Raw genomic sequence first — 21338 nt, 5'->3', positions numbered from 1 at the left:
TAGCCCTTTTTTGGATTCCCAGGGATGCACGGGTTTGTCAGACTGAGGTATTAGCTTCTTTCATGATCGGCAAGAGGGCGGTCCAGTGCCTTTTACCAGGTGTCCCCCCAGCCCGGCCAGTGCCAGAGCCGTCAGCCTAGCAAAGGTGATGAGGTTCCTCGTCCTCTTCAGCCGAACAGTTGTGCTGAAAACATCCGATCTGGCAATGTCACTTTTAAAGGCTGCTAAAGTAATGAAAAATATGCAGGAGACTGTTAAAGATGCAGGGAAAGCAGAGCAGTCCTCCCTCACCTCAGCCACGGCGTCTGCCCAGCATCACTGACTGCACTGGCTGCGGAGGCAGAGGAAAAGCTGCAGGAGGAGGAGGGGGAAGCTTTCACAACTATTACTTGCTCTCATCGTCCCAAAGGATCAATTTTCAGACCATTACCTACTTTCCCACACATGCAGACACACATACCTCACTGATCTGGAGAGGATTTGTAAGTTAGCATCTGAGGAATAACTATCAATATAGAGACAACATTTGCTTTAGGGGTCGTTAGTGGTTCTCCAGTAATGGCTGATGCTGAAACCCAGAAGCAGCACAGGCCCGGCTGTCGTACTGGAGACAATGCACGGTGCTATCAGCTTATTTTTCTCTAAGGCACATGTGGTGTCTTTGGGATCTTTTAAATCTGTCTTCAGCTTAGTCACAGAGCAGAGGCTTTCTCCGTTCCTAAGCCAGCCCGACAGACACAGCTATCTAGCGAGCCAGACTAGCCCTCTCCAGCACAATCGCAGGAAGTTATTCCAAGCCTCAGACAAATCCCATTTCTATCTCTGGAAGAGTAAAAGGTCAAAAAACACCAGGCTGTAGCTCTGCCAGCAATAGCAGCCCCAGCCGTTGCAGCACGTTGCGGGGCTGAGCGGAGGGGAGCACCGGCCCCGCGGCTGCGCCCTGCCACGGCTCTGCCCTCCTGGCGGGGCTGGCGGCTCCTGCCCACACGTCTCCAGGACGAGGTGGAGGTGCACGGGGCTCCGAAAGGGCTTCACGGGCTGTGTCTGTCCACAAGCCACCCTGGGAGAGGGAAGAAGGAAAGCGTAACTACAAGGTTACCAAAGCAGACTTTCTCTGGGAGGCAGTGGAGCCCTCTGATCCCGCTTACCATATTACTGTTGGCGTCCAGCCACATCCCCATCCTCTCCCAGCAAAAGGCAGCTTAATTAGCACAAGTCCTGATTAGCTCTTGCCCTCTGCTTGCAGTGTGCTAGCAAAACAGGAGGTTTCTAGGGCTCTCTGCAATTCTCTAGCAGCAGCCAGGTGCTCCAGAGCCAGCTCTCCGAGCTGCCCTGGCCTGGCCGTGCCCGCCACGCAGCGCTTCGGACACTTTTGCTGTTGCAGTGGCCGCTCCTGCAATCGGAGCAGGGACATGAGGCATAGTCTTTCATCATTCCTCCCTGTTCTCATAGGATTTCAGTAACGGCCTCTTCCCTCCTGTTGCTTTGCTGGCTTCTCTGCTTGGCGCTAGCAAAGAAGATACCTCATAACAATGCATACAATGGCCAGCCCTCGGTCTGATGATTCAGAGGGCGATGGGGCTACTCCACCCATAGTAAAAACTTGGGTCTGATTTTGAGAAACCCTTGCCTGAGGAGCTGGGAGGACCGTCGTGCCTCCCTCATCCCGGGCCAGGGGTTTGCTATCAGCGCCCTGCGGGCTGTGGTGATGGGAACCATTGGGGACGGAGCTGCTCCTCGCTGAGGTTCTTCCCGCTGAGCTGAAGAGCCCCGTCCTTTCTCTGCATGATCCCCGCACTTCATTTTTTATTTGTCCTTTTTCCTTCAGCTTTCCTGCTCCTCCCATTCCTGTCCTTCCAATTTACTTGCCCGTCTGGGGCTCCCCTACTGTCCCTTTGTAGCTCTCACTTTAACTCTCCTTTTGAAAACACTTACTATTGCTCTACTTTTGCTGTCCTCCTAGGACATAAACACGCTTGAAATTACCCGTTTAAACGCAGCCCTCATGCCTTCTCCTGTCGCTACCTGCAAGCGCCAGCAGGCCCGTGATACCCACATGCTGTCGCTCCTAAATTAACCGGGCAGGAGTCTAAGTGACAGAACCAGGGGGCAAAACATTGCCTGCCAAAATAGAAGTGGATTTGAGACCTGTTAAACAAAGAGACCTGCAGTGACCTATAGCTCCTGTGTGCCTGTGCAGAGCTGCAGAGAGCAGCACTTACAAACAACGGTGGGTAAAGCCTGCGCTGGTGCTGATAGAGCTGCGAGCTGCGCTGTCCTTGCTGGTGTGGCACACTGGCACCCGCTGGCACCCTGGTACCCCGTTTGGCCTGGAAATGTGATTTCAGTCCCTTGCTGAAAAACCTCGCAGCTCTACTCCCCACCAGTGCCAGACAGCTTGCTCTCCTCCAGGATACTGTATTCCTTATAAATAGGGCTGAACTGATCCGCACGGCTCCCGAACACCACATTTCAACGGAGGGCAGCAATAAGGAAAGTCTTATTTGTTTTTCTCTAATAGACTGAACACTGTGGGTTCAGCCCGGAGCTGAGGTTGTTTCATATGGTTTCTTTGTTGTAAATCTGTCTGACTCCACACCCTCCCTAAGACAAATGCTTTGAGCAGTGGTTTCTTTGCCAGTGCGAAGGCACTGACTGTCAAGGATCTGCTGCACTCTTTGAAGCAAGCTGAAAGCAAATTGTTGGGCACAAACCTTCAGTTATTTAACCGTTCTGCAGCTGGGGCATGGCTGGTGGGAGGAGGAAGAGAATTCGGCGTTGACTGGGAAGGGAGTGCAGCACCTTCCACGCAGCCGGGAGAGCCCTGTCGATTAACTCTGCTTGCACGTTCAGCTGATCAGGAAATGGTTATATCTGTGGAGAATTTGGAGTTTTTATGTGTCTACTTTGTGGTTTGAGCAGATCTCAGTGTATAAGGCTGTCTTGGCACTTCTGCTGTTAGTTTCTCTGTTTTCATGGATCACTCCCATGGGATTAGAAGCAATAAAACCCACTTAAAAACTGAAAATGAGGTTATATGATTTCAAAAATCAGCAGAGGAACTCCAAGCCAGCCTGAATTTCACTTCAGCTCCTGTTTTGCAGTTCAAGTTGACAGCATCATGTTAGCATTAGCATCAGCCATGCTTACATTCACTTCCTTCTGAAGCATATGCAAGCCCTGCAGACTATGCAGAGGACTGTACGCTTTCAGTCTTGAATATTTGTAAAATTTGGGCTGGGCGAGGTATGGTTTTAAGACCAACGGACAAACTCTTCCCATCAGAGGAAAGCAGAACGCAGAAATCATGATCATTACTGAGGTCAAGAGGGGGCCCTTCACCCAGACACAGCACGTGGCCTCGCCGGCTGGTTGGGATCGCACCGTCCCGGGGAGCCCCGCAGCCTCACCAGGGCTGGAGCCAGATGTGCTTCAGGTGCCCCAGATGTGCTTCAGATTCTCCCCCCATTTCAGGGCACGTACAGGTATTTACAGCGGGGCAGAAGGTACGTAGGTGACCGTTGCACAGAGCTGGTGGCACTGACCTGCCGTGACCGGCTATGAGGGGCTGCCCAAGGCGCGGGGGGCTGCGAAGGCATCGTCACTCACAGGCGCTCGAGTGAGGCAGGGTAACGGGGAGGTAAGGGGGTGGCCAAGGAGCTCTTCGTATTCCCCACTTTCTTGCAGACTTGACATAGGAGAGGGCGGCCGGGTGGAGGCGTGACAGGCCCTGCCAGCCTCATGCTCGCGGGACACAGCAGCCTGGGTCCGAAGGACCCCTCGTTTCTTTAGCTGCGGACACCAGGAGGGTGCAGGGAGGCACCTTTGCCTGCGGCAGCATCCCATTTACCTCCAGGGAGCACCGATGCCATACGTTTCTCCATTGCCGGCTCATTCAGCGGTGGCAGCAGAGCGGGTGGGACATCCCCACACAGCAGCAGTCCAGCCTCGACGCCTCCTCCTCCTCTCCGGTCCTGTCCCTCGCCGCCTCCAAGGAGCCCTGGTGCTCCCACCCTGAGCGGGGCATGTAGGAGGGAGGCAGCCGGCAGCACACACGCAGAAAATGATGCAGTCACAGACTGCATCCACGTCCTTACTGCTCCTTGGTGACTTCATTTTCTGGGTGTAGCTCAGTGCAAAAACCACAAAAAAAAAAGGGATAGGGAAGGGAGGAGAAGAGACAGAGAAGAAGTTGCAGAAAAGCAGAAATAAACGCTGTAGTTTTGAAAATGACTGTGGAAAAACCCAGCTGGCTCATTATCCTCACTTTTGTAACAGTAACATTGATCCTATTTCACCATCCCACAAGCACATATTCTTCTGATAGTTTTACAGTTTAAAAAAGATTGAGAACCGGATAAGCTGCACAACACCATTGCCTTCAACCACGTTTACCAGTTTACATTTACGAAGAATCTTTCGTATTTCATAGATTAGTGTGCTGACAGGTTGAAAAATGATAGAAAGGGAGCTATTACCCTTCTCCCACATTGCTCATATTTAAGTTATTGCTGAGCACATTAATTGCACGTTGTTCCCAATAGATCAAGCTGAACTTTCATTTCTGAAATCTGTTTTTACTCCCAAACTGTTCCACTATTTGTGGAGGTTGGCAGAGAGTTTTACTCCTGCTTGTACTTGCAAAAAATCTGCATTACAAAATACTGACAACTGGCCGAGGGTAACCCCAAAGAAAAGGCACCTGCTCAGGAAAGCCGGCCCATCCTTTTGCAAGCTGCAGCTTCACAGAAGAACCGGCATATTTTGGCTGTGCCTGAAGAGCCAGGCAGCGTGCGAGGGCAGGCTTGCCAGCTTCCTCCAGCCTCGGCTGCTTTGGGGCAAGCCACAGCACTCGAGTCTGTCGTGACGCTGATATCACAGAAGTGCCATCGTGCCATCAGTCACCTCACAGCAATGAACCGCTCTGGACGTGAAATCCATGGGGTTCTACAGAAATGAGCGCTTTTTTTCTTTCTCTCCATCCCATTTGGGGAGCCCTCGTCGCCCTCCCTGGCACCCAGCAGCCCTCCCAGGATTTCACACGCATGGGACCTGGCCCTTCGTGGCACGGTTTGGACCGCAGCCGGCTGGTGAGGAGCAGCCCTGCTCCTGCCCTTCCCTTTCCCCGTGGCCAGAGTGGGGAATTTCAGACGCTCGCACCGACAGGGTGGATAGTTGGGAGGCAGAGGTAGATCCACAGCCAGGCAGGGCAATGCACTGCATCGCACCTCGTCATTTTAGTGCCACGTTGAATTTAGGGTTACCACACCATGGAGACAGCAGGACACTACCCAGTACTAGGGTGGGCACGTTCCTGAGTGACGCCAATCTGCTGCCCACAGGCCAGCAGGTAGGAAGCTGGTTTGGAGCGTCCTCAACTTTCTGCCTGGGTTGTGCGCTGCTGTGGCCACCTGAAACCCAAGCTGTCCAGGCAAAGCTGGTGTTTGGCAAGTCTGGGGGATTTCCTAGGAAATAAATCACGGTACATAGCTGTTTTTAATGCTGCTGTGATCAGAGTGCAAGCCTGTAAATATAAAGGGATACCAGAATTCGGAGTGTTAAGGATAAAGTGCGCAATGTGCCAAATGTAATTGTTTTCCTTTTGCAGCCTGTTATATTCAGATGTTGAGGAAATGATTTAATATTTCTGAACATGTTGTGATTTCACCGTTTGGTTCAGCAAGGGAAGTTTGAGAAGTCATGCAAATTAAGATAAACATGAAATACGCTGTTAGTACTTTATTTGCCATGCTGAGTTTTTTCTATAGCGGTGCTATACAGGGTACGCCAGCCCAGGGCATGTAGATATCTACACATCAAGACAAAAGTTGCAGCAGTAACAGGAGACTGAAAAAACTTAACCTATATGTGACTCAAAATTGGAAGGAGCGGTCTCAGGAGGTGAAAAGAGAAAGGACTGAGGATGAGCGATACAGCTAAGGACCGGGGCGCACAGTCCTGAGCCTGTGCCAGAGGCGACTGGGTTTGCGCCTTGGTGCTCATTCCCAGCTCCATCGGAGCGTTGCGCTCAACGGGCCGGTGTGAAGTAGGCAGAGCATGAAACAATACACTGAGAAAAAAAGCGCAGGTCTGCAGAATTTCACAGGCTCGTTGCCTTCCCACAGCAGAGCGGAGAAATGTGCAGTTATCTCCTAAGCATGGGAAGTTTACATGATGGATGTTTGGATACTCTAGCTGACTTTAACCAGCTGACTTTGTGAAACGCACCTAAACCGTGAAGGAAAGTGAAGCTCACAGGGTGTTATTTCTTCAAACTTTTAGCCCTGAAAACCCTGTTTTCTTGGATGAGATGCAGGGCGCAATGGCAACAAAAACAATCCTGACAACTCAGAAAGAATTCTTAAACAAACAAAAGAAAACCTGGCACAGGGCGCATTGTTTATATTTTTTCCTAACATTTATGTATTTTAAAATAAAAAATGACTGGCAGTGGATGCTGTATATTATGAGCCATATGAGTGATGACCACTTTTCCACAAACTAAGGAGAATGAAAAAATAATTGTAAAAATGTTTAAAAACCAGCTCAGCCTCCTGTGAAGTGTAAAGCAGAGATCGATTTAAGACAGCTTTTAAAAAAGAAGAAAACCCAGTTCTGCACATGTTACACTGCCTAGCAGAATACTTAAGGGTAAACCAAGACAATTTAGTTGATGAGAAGACAGTTGAAAACAGCAGAACTGCAATCAGAATCGATTTTTAATTCCTTAGCATATCTGGTTTTCCAATATTGTACTTTGAAATGAGCAAATGGGTGTAAAACCAACTGTTGAGCACTTCCAGCCTCCTTCAGTGTTGTTGAGGTTCAGCTCAACCCCCTCTAGAGCTAGCATAGGCCATCTAATATACCCACCAGTAATAAGCATTTGTATTTACATATATGCAATATAGGAACAGACTTCATCCAACGCATTTCACCATGTGTTTTGGTTTGTGTCTTACCCACACTCTTAGTGTACTCTTTAATGCAATTATGATATTTACTAAATAGGTCTGACAAATAACTCTTAGTTTATAATCTTGTTTGTTTTCTGTAAACATTCAGTGAGGGAATCTGGCCGGTGATGAGTGGCTTCGGCTGAGCATCTGAATCACGCAGCACTGTTCCCAGTCTGAGACTGGAGAGACCCAATTTCTTGAATTTGTGTTGCAGTGTTGAAGGCAGCCTGTGTGTAACCCACAAAACCCAGGCTAGACGCATGAAGGGAGAGTTCGTCTTCTGATGTGGTTGACAGAAAGGCTCCTCGTCAGTCCAGAGGCAGATTTTCTTTATCCAGATAATTTCTTCATATCATGTTTCCATTTTTGGGAATCTCTGCATTTCTCAGAGCTTCCTGTCAAGAGAAGGACCTGGCCCCCTCAGAGCAAATGGGAGCTTTGCCATTTGCATCAGTGGAGTTTAAATGTCACCGCAAAGGCTGGGTGGCTCCCATGAGACTGATTTCAAGCCAATACATAGATCTCAGCAGAGATCTTCAGAGTCTGTATAGCTAGGAGCGTGCAGTGAAATCAGTGCCCTCTTCCACATGCCTAAATCCAGAGCTCATCTGGATACTAGACAGTTGCTGTTACGATATTGGACCTATTTCTGTTTTTCTTTCTGTCTTTGTACATATGTCCAGAGAGGTTGGTTCTTATTTTCAGCACATGTGACCCACTCTTTAAGACAAGTCCTCCCGCACGTGTGCACCTCCTCCCTGTTTTTCTGCCTGCCTCCTGCACACTTCCTTTCTCCAGGCAATTTTAGGAGTAAAATGAAGGGCAACGGTCAAAGCCTTTGCAGCATGTAGCCATGAATTCAACAAGGATATAAAAAAGAACAGCCCCAAAGTGGATGTGGGGGACATGCCTTTTTACTCCTGTGCGCACCAAGCCGGGAGATCAGCTGAACTGCTGAGCAAAACCCCGAACGCGGGTTCATTCCCTACATTGAACCACATTGTTATGATCAGGCAAAAGTGTTACAGCGTAAACATTTGCGGCTTTTATTCTGATCCTGCTGGCTACTCTGGTTTTCTTCATTAGGTCTGACAGCGTGTTGTTGAAGGGTTTAGTTTAAAAAAAAAAGAGCGGTGTTGTGGTCCCCTACCCAAAAGAGTCACTTTGCCCAATTTCCTGTTTATGTTCCTTCTCTTCGGAGCCGTCGCATCATGTGAGCACAGACAGTTATAGATAGGCTGCATGACTGTTGCTGACCTCACACCACATGTTCAGTTAACAAGGTGAAACAGCAAAATTTTGTTCTGTTTGTGTAAAGGATACTGAGAAAACTGCCAGTTCCAAGTAAAATAGAGGGAGAGGGACTCCCGATAGCCCGAGGCAGGGCGCAATCTCCAGGCGGTTCTTTCTGGTCTTTAACTGCTTTGCACATCTGTATTTACATCGTGCTTGCGCGTTACAAGAAAGGGGATTAGCCCCAACCCTATTTCTTTCCTTAGCGAAGCAGGTTTGGAGTCCTTCCATAAAAGCTATTAGTTTAGCAAATTTGCTCAAAATTTGTCCAAACTTCAGTCCCTTTGGTATATACATTTTCCTATACTTGTTTCCAAAAATGACTGAAAACGCCTGTGACTTAGCTAGGTTCACTTATCCAGTAGATGATTATACCCAGCATTTGTATTTCAGAACTGTTGGTCTTTAAACAACCTGGGAGCAACCTGCCTTTTATTGAGATCTGAAGGATTTGTGCAGAGCCTTCTTAAGATTATGCAAGACTTAGATTAAAGCCATTCTAAGAAATTGAAATTTACCTCTATTCAAGATTATATCTTATTACTATGTTGGTATTAAAGACTTTATTGTGAGCGAGTCAGAAAGATCTTAAGGGTTTCCAGGCCATTTTACACAAATAGTTTTCCTGTAACAGTAGGAATCCCTATTGTGCAGCATGAGGTTTCAGTGGCACTTTTCCACAAACAGAAAATGAAGTTACATTGTTAAATCCAGGAAGGCCTGTGTCAGTGTGGTAGTTTCTCCTTTCTCCCCGTTTTCAACTCATTTCTGTAAAAAGCCCAATCCTGCATCCTGAGAAATCAGAATTTCATTTTCTAACTGACCAGAGGAGTGGCACTAAGCCAGACCAGCAGTCTTCTGTCCATCAACCTCTGCCACCTTAAACAGGTAAATAAGGATTTCGGGTGGAAAAGTTGCACCATAGATTGGTCAAAGCCAAACACACAGATGTGACTGCACACCTGTGGGAGTGCGGATAAGCGCCCTGATTGTCAGGAACACAGCGCAACTTCAGAGGCAGGTGTATCCCTGTGACAGGTGAACAAATCACAACATATGCAGCATGTAATGATCAGGTACCAGCTGTCAAGTGCTTTAGGATTTAAAGGTGAAAAACAGCAATCCAGAAATTTAAGCTGCGTTCAGGATCATAATAATGTCATTTTAGATACTACACATAAACATGCTGTGAGGGAATATGGAACTAAAACTCTTGGCTAGCTGGCAAGGCTGTAAACATCCTCATGTAAAGAGTCCTGCCTGTAAGTCTTCACTGTCAGGGAGCTTAAATGCCTGCAAAAATGTAGCAGCAGTCAGAAGGTGTCATTTGGGGGGCAGCTTAAGGGAATGAATGTTTCGTAGTGCCTGCCCTCAGGAAGGCAAAAATGTGCCGGAGGAGAGGAGGGCTCTGGGTGGGAGGAGATCCTTGAATGGCTTTAATCACTTCAGTGCTCTCTTCTGCTGCCAGGACCTCTACTTTGAGCTGTGACCTACTTTACATCCCCATTAAAAGTGAAAACGACAGACAAAATGAAACAGAAAGGAGGCTGTGAGGATGCTCACCATGTGAGTCAGTGCCCACCCCTGGCTGCCCCAGCAGTTTGATACCCGGCACCATGGATGCTCGGGCTGCAGCACGCAGGGATCCAGGTGGGACGGGGTCCGCCTGCCTGCCCCGGCCAGGGGCAAGGCCAGCTGGCCAAAATACAGCTTCCCTTCACCCGGGGCTTTTGCTCACCCGTTGCAGGATCGTTTTGTTGAGAGCTGGTGGCCCAGTGGAAGCGCTGGCAGCCCAGGCAGCGGGTGGCCGGCGCGGGGCCAAGGCTGCCCTGACAGCGGCTGCCTGGGCTCTGCCCCTCCTGGAGGATCCCGAGCTTGTGTGGATCTCACTCTGCAGCTGGCTTTCTTTTCCTCAGCTTGATTTTTCATCGGTTCTCCAGATCCCTTTGGGCGCCGCTCTATAATGATGCCGAGTCACAAAAATTTCAGTTGCTTCCTGAAAGCGTGTGAGACTGACTTTACTGTCTTGTTAGTCCCAATGAAACACAGCCAAGTGCAGTGGGGGAGTTACTTTATTTATTTATTAATACCAACTGTGTCTTTTTACTGGCGCCCTGCAGATGCTGTCGGGACTGCTGGCCGGCCCTGGTCGCTTGGTGCTCCTGACAAACCCCACTCAGCCACAAGCCTCTCCCTGGGAGGTGCAGCCCTCCGGGTTTCTGCCCTGTGGTGGCAGTTGGCTGTAATTTCATAATAACTGATCCTTACGCTTTCTATAAATGAGCTCAAAGGGGCCTGCGCATATTTGCAGGGCAGCTGTTAACAACAAAAGCTCCAAGCTTTCAGCACCGCTGCTGTCAAAATAGGAGGAAGAATAGAGAAGTCATGCCCTGGGACGACAGTGGGGAGGGTGGCTTATTTACTTCATGCCTGTGTCAGGGTTTCACTGTTAAACGAATCCACTGAAATAGGATTGCCATCCTGCCATCCCTTCTTCGGTGTTTTGTTGTTATGGATTTCACAGGTAAGGCTTGATCGGCCTGGAGGCATTTCTGTAGTCCTGGGACACAGGGAAGCAGTGAGCTCTGTGAAGTGGGGGGGACACAGTCCTGTCCTGCCTGCGCCATGTGCCCCAGGGCAGGGCAGGCAGGCAGTGCTGTGAAGCCATTTGACACGTTTCAGTCCCCCCAGGCGACAGGGAGCTGTCCTGTTTTTCTGGTGTGGTAGGGCTTGTTGTAGCCCAGATCAAAGCCGGTGAATTCTTTCTCACAGCAAGATCTTGTGGGATGAGATGCCCCGTCAACATCTTCCCCTGCAAAGCCCAGGGACCCATCCCGGTGGCACGACCGCAGCACCGGCATTTCTTTTCTGCGGGAGAGCCCCTTGAGACCCACCTGCCAGGAGCCATGGGGAAAGCGCGGAGAGGAGAGCAGTGCTGCTCCCCTTTAGCCAGCAGCGTCTTGTCGAGCAATTCCTACTTGCACGAGGAGTGAGGGGATGCTCTGTCACCTTGCCAGTGTCCTCGGAGGAAACCTCTAACCAAAATGTTTGTGAGAAACACAATTCTTAAGAGTTTTTTTCACTGCTCTGACTAAAGGATCGGGGACATGAGTGAAGTGACATTTCTTCATCCGAGCATCTGCCTCCTACCTCCCTCCCCAAAATGCAGTGGTGTTATTAATTTTACTTTCAGAACTTGTTTTCTTATCTTCCACAAGGTTTTTAAGAACTTAGAACTCCCAAGTTTTTGGGTCACTATGACTTTGGCCCTTCACGCGCAAACGAACCCATTAGCTTTACAAAGAATCTGCATGTTTATTAAATAGCAGTGACTCATTCCGTAGTAGATGTTTGTATATGTAAAGCACCATAAATATGATGGATTAGGATGTAGATCAGGCAGCGTGAATGTGTGTAGGTTAGCAGGCAGCATATGACTTTTTCTCCTTTTTTTTTTAATGTGTGTCATTTTTTCTTCATAAACCACAGGTTTCTTTTTTTGAGAAACAGAAACAAAGGAAACCTCTCTGCTTCTACAGGACGTCATCTTAGATGCTTTATTACAAAGCTTTCATTGCTCTTATAGCGCAGGAAATTTTTTGGTTAGTGTTTTTAGTCAATTAATGTATCTGTATCACTTTGAAAGGAAGAAGGTATTTCCCCTTCCACTATGCACCCGTTGCATCTCCTCCGAGGAAGACTCGATGCTGACTTTCTTGAAACAAGATTAACTTAGAGTCATACTGAAACTACCATAATCAGAAAGACAAGTGACTCAATAAATGACTCACGACTTAGTAGATGGAAATACAGGGTTAGACTGTAGTCTGTCCTGAACTCATTGTATGATGGTCCTTTGCAAAGGATGAGCTAGACCTTTTGTGCTAGTCTCTGCTGAAAGTTGTTTTGTATGGGAACACTGGTTAGCTCAGAGCTTTTTCCCACCATAGCTGAGCCCTAACCTTGAGAAAGCAGAGCTGTCGTGGGCAAGAACAGGCAGGGAGAGGGAGAGTTGATGCCTTTCCAGCACTCACAGGAGTGCACCTCAGCTTCCAGGTACCCAAGCAAAGGGAGAAAAACTACCGCAGAAAATTTCTGCTTCTATTCTCTAGGTTAAAGAGAATTACATGCCTGTGGAGGCAGAGGAAGGCCCTAAAGGAGCAGTATTCCTCTCTGAAATTGAGTATTTATTGATTTTTATTTCCCAGCCATAAACCATGAGTTTCAGCCCCTCACTGCTGAAGAAGTCTGTGAGATCTGAGTAGGAAATAAGGGAAACCACACAGCAAGGGACACAAAATCCAAGAGAAGCATTAAACCAGTGGGTGATGGGCAAGGAGCTCAGCTGCTCCCAGAGCGCTGCATGGGGACACACTGGAAGGGACAAGCAGGCAGCCTCATTAGGGAGAGATTTATTGTGCGGAGCTGATGGGAGCTGCAGACCAACAGCCACAATTGAAATAGCAAAACCGTAACTCCAGCTGGGGGACAGGCTGGGTGGTTTAAGAGGTCTTTTTGATCTCACATTTCTGTGAGTGAGTTAATCGAGTGCTATTACCCAGCAAGGCAGGCTACCGAGCAGAAGGCGTGAGCCCTTCTGCAAGGGTCTCGCAGTCCGAGGAGCACGAGCTGCGCGGGGCTGGCCCTTTTCTCTTGCAAGAGTGGCATGAAGGGCTCCCAACAATGTCCTCAGCTCTTTGAACGCGAGGGTGCTTGCTGGGAGCTGGTCCTGACTCCTTCCCGATGCACAGGTCCCTCTTGCAGGGACCGTACTCTGCAATCCCAACACCTCCCGCTCTGTGCAGGCAGGGAAAACTCTCTTAACTTATATGGTCTTAATGGGCTTAAACATCAGCTGCTTACAAACCTGTCTACATATGAATTTTAACTTCCTCTTTTAAGTCATTTATAGGAAACGCTATAGAGTTCCGCCTAATTTTTTTTCACCAAGAATATGTTTTAAAATTGTTCTTTAAAAAAAAGACAAGCTTTGAAAACTTGCGTCGCAAGTGCTGGCACTCCTGCGGGACTTATCATCGTGCAGCTCTGCTAGTTCCCTTGCCCCAGGGATGCCTTGCAGCTCCAGGTGGCAGAACCGCAGTGAGTAGCAGGAGGAGCACGGTGCACACAGGCGGTCCCAGCCCTCAGCCAGCCACGGGAGGGAAGCCGTGCCAGACCCTTCTCTGGTGGGATTTGCTTCTTTCTCTTTCCAAGGGAGTTTGCGGCGTGAGAGCAATCCCGAATGTTCAAACTTTTCACAGTCGTCCCCATCGCTGAGCTCTCGAATTCCTCTTTCAGTGTCAGACCTGCCCACAGCAGGCCTGGGGATGAGCGCATGTCCTGTGCCCAGGAGCACGGCTGCAAGGCCGCCGGGCAGGTGAGGAATCGGTACACATCCACCGTTTGTTCTGCTTCCCCTTGCCAGCCCCTTTGCTGCATTCTGTAAAATGAAGATTATCCTCATGGGGGAGTTGTGAGCATTAATTTAGCTGGTAAAGAATTTCAAGGTTTTGGGCTATTCTGTGTTTTGTTATTAAAACCAGAAAAAAACCCAAAAACCCACCGGACAAATTATATTTCGGGCCAATTTACCTCATTTAGGTTGTATGTGCTTTAATCAGTTGTTTAGATCTCAGATACTGCATATTTTGTACAAACAAATGAAAAAGTGGTCCTCAGAAGGTAAGCGAGGAAGGTCCTTGGCTAAACCTTTCACACGCAGACGCTCACCTCCCATTCTGGCCTTGTTTACCACCTAGTTGTTTTTTCAGCACATAATAGGTTTGCTTGTGGCCTGTTTGATCTGACGTTGCCGCAGCAGAGCAAACGTTCGCATGTAATAGCAGCCCTTTTTAAACCTCACACCACTTATTCAGCAGAAGCAGAGATGTCAGATTGTGGAAGTAGCGATTGCTTTCTTAGAAACCCTACTGAAATGGAAACAGAGCTATTTCTCTTCCCTTCAGAAGTGGCTCTGGAATTCCCAAAGTGAAAAATTCAGGAGCAAGAAGAAAACACTGATGGCTTGTGTTGCACAGAGCAACGTGCTGGCGTCTGACCAACGCTGCTGCAAATTCTTTCTTTTGGCGCCGAAGTATTCCACCACGAGGGGCAGATGAAAATTGTTCTAGATTTATGTTGGCTCTCTTCTGATTGTAGTTGTGCTTTCCTGATAAAGCCTTCTCTCTAATGCCAACAAAGCTTTGAAGGACATGTAAGCGTATCATCATTGTATCACTCCTTCATCAAGAAGGAACTAATTTCAAGAGGCCTCCAAATAAACGTAATACTTCTTCTGGATGCATAGAGCCTTCCCATAGTGTAAGTGAGGAGCCTAGGCTGAATCCCAGGAACCGGTTCCTATTTAAGTGTATAGGTTACTTCATCTCAACCCTGCTGTGGCACCCACACTGATTTCAAGGAGGGATGAGCGCTTCAGTGCCTTTGAAGATCGGAGCCCGCGAGTGCCGATTCACCCGCACCGCTGACTCGGGCTGCGCCGATCTAAAACCTGCCGTCCCTTGGCACCTCTCCCTTCCTCGGCTCCAGGTCCGGCGGCGGGTCGGCGGCACAGGCAGGCCGTTTGCTCTGGTCTCCGCAGCTCACAGCAAGATACCACCATCGGTTTCAGAGCACGTTGATATTTGGGGCAACGAACGGCGGCAGCCGAGGGCTGTTAGCTTGTCTGCGCTTGCGGTATCACCGAAGGGCAGTTCGTCCGTCCCTCTGCACCCCCCACCTTCCTGCACGTTTCCTACAGCTCCTGCGTTACCCCCACAAGAAAAAACCACCCTGTTTTCAGCCGGACGGGTGCTGGCTGGCTGCGGTGGCCCCGCCACGAGCCTGGGGAAGGCAGCGAGGGTGGCCGTGCGGGCGATGGAGAAGGGAGGCCCACCCTTCCCAAGGGCGGTGCAGATTTGGGCAGCTATCTGGCATTGTTTCCCCTCAGCCCTGTTTTCACGGCTGCCCGGCTATGATAGCCGGTGTTTTCTCACACAGCCTCAGCCCCGCTCTCCTCTGCCATCATAAGCCGCGCTGACCAGGCACCTCTCCATCTCCAGTCTCACAGCGCCAGCCAGACGATAAGCCTGATCAAATTGTGTATCTGCAGGGAAACAGATTATCAAGCAGCTTCTCAGCTAGTGCAAAACCAAAACCAGCAGAGCCACAGCCTCTCGCACCACGCTGAAGCCCACCTTCACCTCTGAACGGCGGGACCGTGAGCTTTTCCGCAAAGCACGGTTGCGGTTTTCTCTTTCACCAGCTGCCCGGGTTGTGCTGAAACTACAGACCCCTTTAGACTCATGAAAATTAAAATGCTAAGGAAACGGGGAGAGGTACTGGGCCATCCTGCCTAGAGTGTTGTACTGGCCACCAGTAGGTAGCCCTGAGCTGGTCCCAGTCTCGGGGCTGAGCTCCCCCCTCCCCGCAGCTGCGTGGGTGCCAGCTAGGCAGGGTGTCCCCAGCAGCTCCCCCCGACCCATCCCATCCCCTCCCCTCCTTCCTCACCTTGCTCATATGCAGATAATTTCCATCCATTTTCCATCGGAAGGAGGCAGGTGTATTGAAGCTGCAGGGCTGGCAGCCTTGGGAGAGGAGTGAGAAGTGGTCGTGCAGTCTTGGGGAAAGATCTGATGGCTCCTTCCCCTCTCTGCCTTAGTAGCCCGCTTCTCTGGGACCCGAAGGAGCCGGTCTCATTTGGCTTATGCTTCCTGAAGCATTTCTCTTTGGTTGTTTAGGGGTGCAAGTGTGTTAGGGGATGTGACCTTTCTGTCCTGGTGCATCTGTGGAGTGCGCGTTGAGCCCGTGCAGCGCTCGGACTGCAGGTGGCAGAGATGCGGACTCTTTCTGGGCCTGTACACGTGAGATACCTGCTGGGCTGTGTTCCACTGTTGAGGCTTGCTCGTCAGGGAAGTGTTTTCTCCATTAAACGTTTTTCCTTTGTTTCTGTTTCCTTTGAGGGGGGGGTGTGTGTGTGTACATTTTTTTTCCTGGCTTCCACAAGACTTGTCTGAGATATCTCAGTGATCTGTTATCTCTAGCTACTTTCAACAGAGCCCAAATCACTTTCAAACCTCAACAGGTCATGAGGGTCAGACTTAATTTTCTTTGTGCAATACGCTTTGCACCTCACCTCTGCTTCCTGTTTATTCCTGATGTGACCCTCCTCTCTGAAAACTCCTCCTTTATACAGTCTGGTATGTGCTTGTTCAGCCTTGCAAGAACTCCCTCTCTGATATTTCATTCTCTGGTCCCTGTACCTTGTTTTTGAAGAATCTTTTGCTTTCAAAATAGATTAAGGTACTGCCAGGCTGAACAGACTCACTTCCAGATAACTTTTTTGATTAATATTGACAGACTGTGAAAAGCTGGCTCCACTGCAAGAAATACTCTTTCGAGTAAGGGGGGGAGGGGGGGGGGGGAAGAAAAGGCATTTTCTCGACAAATTATTGTTGCTATTTTTTTGTTGATCATTTTAAGTATCCCCATGCCCATGGGAACTCAGTGTCAGCAAAATCTGTAGTACCTGTATTGATCCTAAACTGTGCCAGTAAGGACTCTTACATCTTGGTGAAAACACACTGAACTCAGTTATTTTGCCTTAAGGCCAAATTCTTGACTGTCTTTAAACTGACAGGCAGATCCACTCTTTGCAAAATGAGCATGATTTTTAACTCGAACACAAGCTATCACCCAGATTTATGTCATTTTGACAAGCCATTTTGCAAAGAGCACTTGAATAAGATTGAGGTAGAGAGGTTGTGGTGGTTGTTGTTGTTCAGATGTTTCTTTAATGAACTTTTAACTCTTGTGAAGGCAACTAAAGCAGCCAGCGGCTGGACGGTTATTGTAGGCACCTGGGCGGTTGCCTCAGCTTCAGGTGCTCCCTGGCAGCCACCCGGGGCCTTGCTGGTTTGGGCATGACTTCATCAAATACAGTTTTTCATGGAGTTTGGTAAGGACGAAGCTCCTAACGCCTTATTTCAGCTTTTCTCTGTGGAACAGAGCTTGGGGTGGATTTCTTCGGGCCCTCAGAGTAGGTGTGTTGGTGACAGCTGTAATCAACACAGAGGCACTTAAACTGTTGATGAACAAAACCAACTGCTGGAAAAAAAGGGAAAGTATGTTATTTTGTTCCTAGAAACTTGCATATAGCTTTATAATGTGATGCTGCATCTTAGTTCTGCCAGGACTTCATTTAAGCCTGTATGGGACCCATACCTTCAGTCACAAGGGTCTAAAAGACATCAGTGCTTACCAGGTTTGGTTTGGGTTGACAGTCACTTGAAGCAGTGCCTGTGTAAATAGACATCCTTCTGTAAGGTTTGGAAGTTTTCTGTTTAACTTTTTAGCACTACAACTCCCGTAAGATTTGTTCTGGTCTTTCAGAAGTAACTGGCAGCTCATTGACAGCTTTTTGTTAGCGCTGAAAACCACAGGAGGGAAGCTGCAGAGGTCATCTGGAGCCCTTGGCTTTGCTGGGCCAAAGGCATCTGTTGCCAGATAATAGCTCGTACTGCAACACAGGGTGCAGTCCTAGGTGTTTTCATTTCAGACAGAAAAATGTGTTACCATCTCTTCTATAGATGAGATGGTAAATTATCAGGTCACTTCAGTTACACCATGCTGGCAGGCTGAGGGCAGGAGGAGGGGAGAATTCTTGCTCCTCTTGACCTCCAAAGGGACAACCCTCTGCCTTTTTCCCTATCACAAATGCAAGCTGATAGCAAGCACTTCAAATCAAAGTCACAATTTGACCAGCCTATCAAAACAACTATAAAACCTAAAAGAAAGTAAGCATGTGTGGGCTGATTGATGTATTATGTGGTTGGCACTAAAAGGGCCCTGTTTGTGCCATTTGCAGGCATGGCGGAAGCGTTGGTTCGTGCTGCGCAGAGGCCGCATGAGCGGGAACCCAGACGTGCTGGAGTACTACAGGAACAACCACTCCAAAAAGCCCATTCGGATCATCGACCTCAACGAGTGCGAAGTGCTGAAACACTCGGGGCCCAACTTCATCAAGAAGGAATTTCAGAACAACTTCGTCTTCATCGTGAGAACCACCTACCGCACCTTCTACCTGGTAGCCAAAACTGAGGAGGAGATGCAGATCTGGGTGCACAACATCAGCCAGATCTGTAACTTTGGACATCTGGAAGATGGCACAGGTAGGATCATGCTCATGCTTGTCTTGGGGGTCGGGAGGATGACCGGTGTCTGGGCTCCTCCACAGGAGCATTCAGGGTGAGAGGAAGCATGGACCTTGCTGGCTGGTTGCGCTGGGCAGGTAGCATGGGATGCTCTTTCCTATAGCTCAAGGCAGCCCTGAGATGCTGCTAAACCCCGATTTGAAAGTTACCAGCGATCTCATTTCTGCCGGGTAGAAATAATAGCTGGCTGCATGGTCTCACTTCAATGAAGCAATTCCTGCTAGAATAAACAGCACGTCCTTAATAAGAAAAGGTACTGTTTATGTGAAAAGCTGACTGAGTGTTATCTTCTGGGGCCATTTATTTCATTACATGTCCCGTATTTATTTAGTCTGGCTTAATGTAAGACACCTGTTCTAGGAAAGTGTCCTGCAAAACTCACATTTTCTCAGGCTTTGCTGGATGTGGAATGTGCACAGACTTGGGTGTATACGCACGTACATAAATCAATGACAAAAATACTGAAGTGTCTTAGTCTACTAATGAGAAGAAAAATAAAGAAAAGGCAGAGGACAGGAAAGTGTTAGAAGTGCGTGTCTAGACTTAAGAGATGGTCCTGCCAGTGAAGCATAAAGTCAGCCTGTTTTGCTAGGACCTACACCTGTATATGCTCAGTAGGGTGAATGTCTTGGAAACCTTCCAAAAATTAACCACTCCAAGATGGATGCAGCCAGTAATTAAAGCCGGGACCTGTATCATCATTAACTTACCTTTCAAACGAGACAATCGGGCTCAGATAACGGCAATCTGTCTTTCCCTTGACATTTCCAAGGGGCAGACAGAGCAGCAATTTGAGAGCTTCATAGGAAGTGAGTCAGAACGAAGTCCTTCGCCGTGATAAAAGGTAGTGCAAGAGCAGAAGAGGGTGGTGATAGAGGGACTCGATCCCAAGGGCAGTATGTTTGGGGGTATCATAGTGTGGCTGGGCAGATTATCCTGCCGTGGTCCCCGTATTGCTGCGCTCAGACTGCTACTGGTGTCTGCAACTGCTGCATAGCCATACCATGACCTTGTAACTTGAAAGGAAACAAAAGGCCATGGTGAGTTGTTTTATTTTAATCTATCGTGGTTCCTGGCCTTCTTTAATCTTCTGTTCCGTAGTTTATTCTGAGGGGAAATGGGAGTGGAAAGAGCACTGCAGTGGTCCTGTTAAATCTGATGTCTGCTCTCTTTCCATTCACTTTAGAGACCACCAGGGAAATGTGCTGACATATTTTTATGTGCCAGTACAAGCTGCCCATGAATGCAACTTGCAAACTAGAGCTGGTAGCTTTGGGGGGTTGGAGTCAATAGCCCTTTGGAGCTTGGATGTAATTAGGGATATTCGGTAGCCCCCTTCCCCCTGATCTGCCCTTGTCGACACCGAGATGTTGGTTTTGCGTTGCTACTTCTGGTGCAGTATTATTTTAGATGTAATTTTACCTATTACTCTAAAATGAAGGTAAGTCTTTTCATGCAGACAGAAAAGAGAAAAATAATTTTTGTCTCTCAAATGTGTACGCAGACTTCTGCTGGCACTAAGTTGAGAATGTGCATAGGGAGATGGGATCTGTGGCAGAGGAGCTAAGGCAGCAGCTGTCCCCAGGATAGATGCATTTATACTTGGAAATGTCTGTTCTGTTATGCTGGTACAGCACAACATTGCTTGTAAGATTTACACATGGGCAGTACTCGGAGTATTACACAGTGGTATTTCTCTCGCAGCAAAGATTGCTAGTGTAGACGTTGATGGACGAGAAGTGACAGCTCTTGGTGCGGCAGTTGGGAAAGCTGACATCCCGGCTTTCCGCTCTGTTCAAGGCGGGTGTTAACCCCCAAGAACTTCAACAGTGCAGAGCATTTGCCTTGGTTCAGTATAAAGTCTGCCAGCTGAACTTACAGCCCTCATCACAGACGGTGTAAGCTAAGCTTCCAGACATGCACTTACTGTATCTCTAATGGCAAATGGCTCATAAGATCTTCTATTTATCCTGCAGTTCATGCTGGTGAGGTCAGATCTGGGGTGTATTCAGGTCTGGCTGCAGGGCACATTTGGATCCTCTGGTTTAAATCTGCACAGTTCCATCACGTTTCAAGCAGTTGCTAATTGCTTCGGCTCTTTGGAAGCACCTAAATCCCTCAAGACCCTGTAGGTTTAAACAAATTACCCTTAAAAATTAACATAAGAAGAGCTCTATTAAATGCCGTATGCTTTTTTAACTTGAATGCTACTGTGTTAAAAAAATAATAGTCCCTGAAATGAATCATCAAAAGAAAGACACATCAATTGCAGGAAATTTTAATAAGCTGTTCTGTGTATTAAAATGAATATTATATTGTGAAATCAATCACTTTTAATCCTTGCATCTCTGAAAATTTGCTGTGACTTTGAGGCCAAAACCAAATCTGCTGCTTTCTCCGCTTAATGCACAGAAAGCGCAGCCACAGGTTTATGCAGTGACTCAGCTGTAAACACCATCCCATTGTTCCCAGTTAGTCCCTTCCAGGAGCAAAGAAGCTGGATGAACAGCCAGGTCCTAGTCATCAGAGGCCTCCGGTCTGCCATGTAAGCAGCCAGATGCAGACCGACGTTAGCAAAACCACGGCTGGCCCTGCGAGGACGGCTTTTTAGTCAACAAGAGAAGGGACGGCTGAGAGACGGAGGCGAAATGCAAGCTCCAGGCAGATGTCAGGAAGCACCTGGGAGGGCGGCTGTCGGGAAGGACTTGCCAGCAGCAATCATCTCGCTGCAGCACTCGGCTGCCACAAGAAACGGTGCCGCTGGCTGTGCTGACAATGACGGGGGAGCTGGCACCTTCGGGGGAGTCAGCTGGAGGAGAGAGGAAGAGGCCTCCCTCCCTATTTTCCTACCGTTTCGATGTAAAATCTTGCTTCC

At 48.5% G+C, this 21338-nt stretch overlaps 1 protein-coding gene across 4 annotated transcripts in view; it reads left to right on the top strand.

The window, feature by feature from the left end:
- The window catches only part of GAB3 (GRB2 associated binding protein 3), a 63711-nt gene that overhangs the window by 26430 nt on the left and 15943 nt on the right, over positions 1-21338 (top strand). For all 4 annotated transcript variants that reach the window (XM_049827263.1, XM_049827260.1, XM_049827262.1 and 1 more), the window contains one exon: positions 18118-18421. In XM_049827263.1, coding sequence (XP_049683220.1) covers positions 18118-18421 — 304 coding nt within the window. The remainder of the gene's footprint in view (positions 1-18117; positions 18422-21338) is intronic.

This window comes from Accipiter gentilis, chromosome 24 (assembly GCF_929443795.1).
Source record: "Accipiter gentilis chromosome 24, bAccGen1.1, whole genome shotgun sequence".
Classification (NCBI taxonomy): Eukaryota; Metazoa; Chordata; class Aves; order Accipitriformes; family Accipitridae; genus Astur; species Astur gentilis.
The sequence above is the reverse complement of the archived record's forward strand: the minus strand, read 5'-3'. Positions and strand labels throughout refer to the sequence as shown.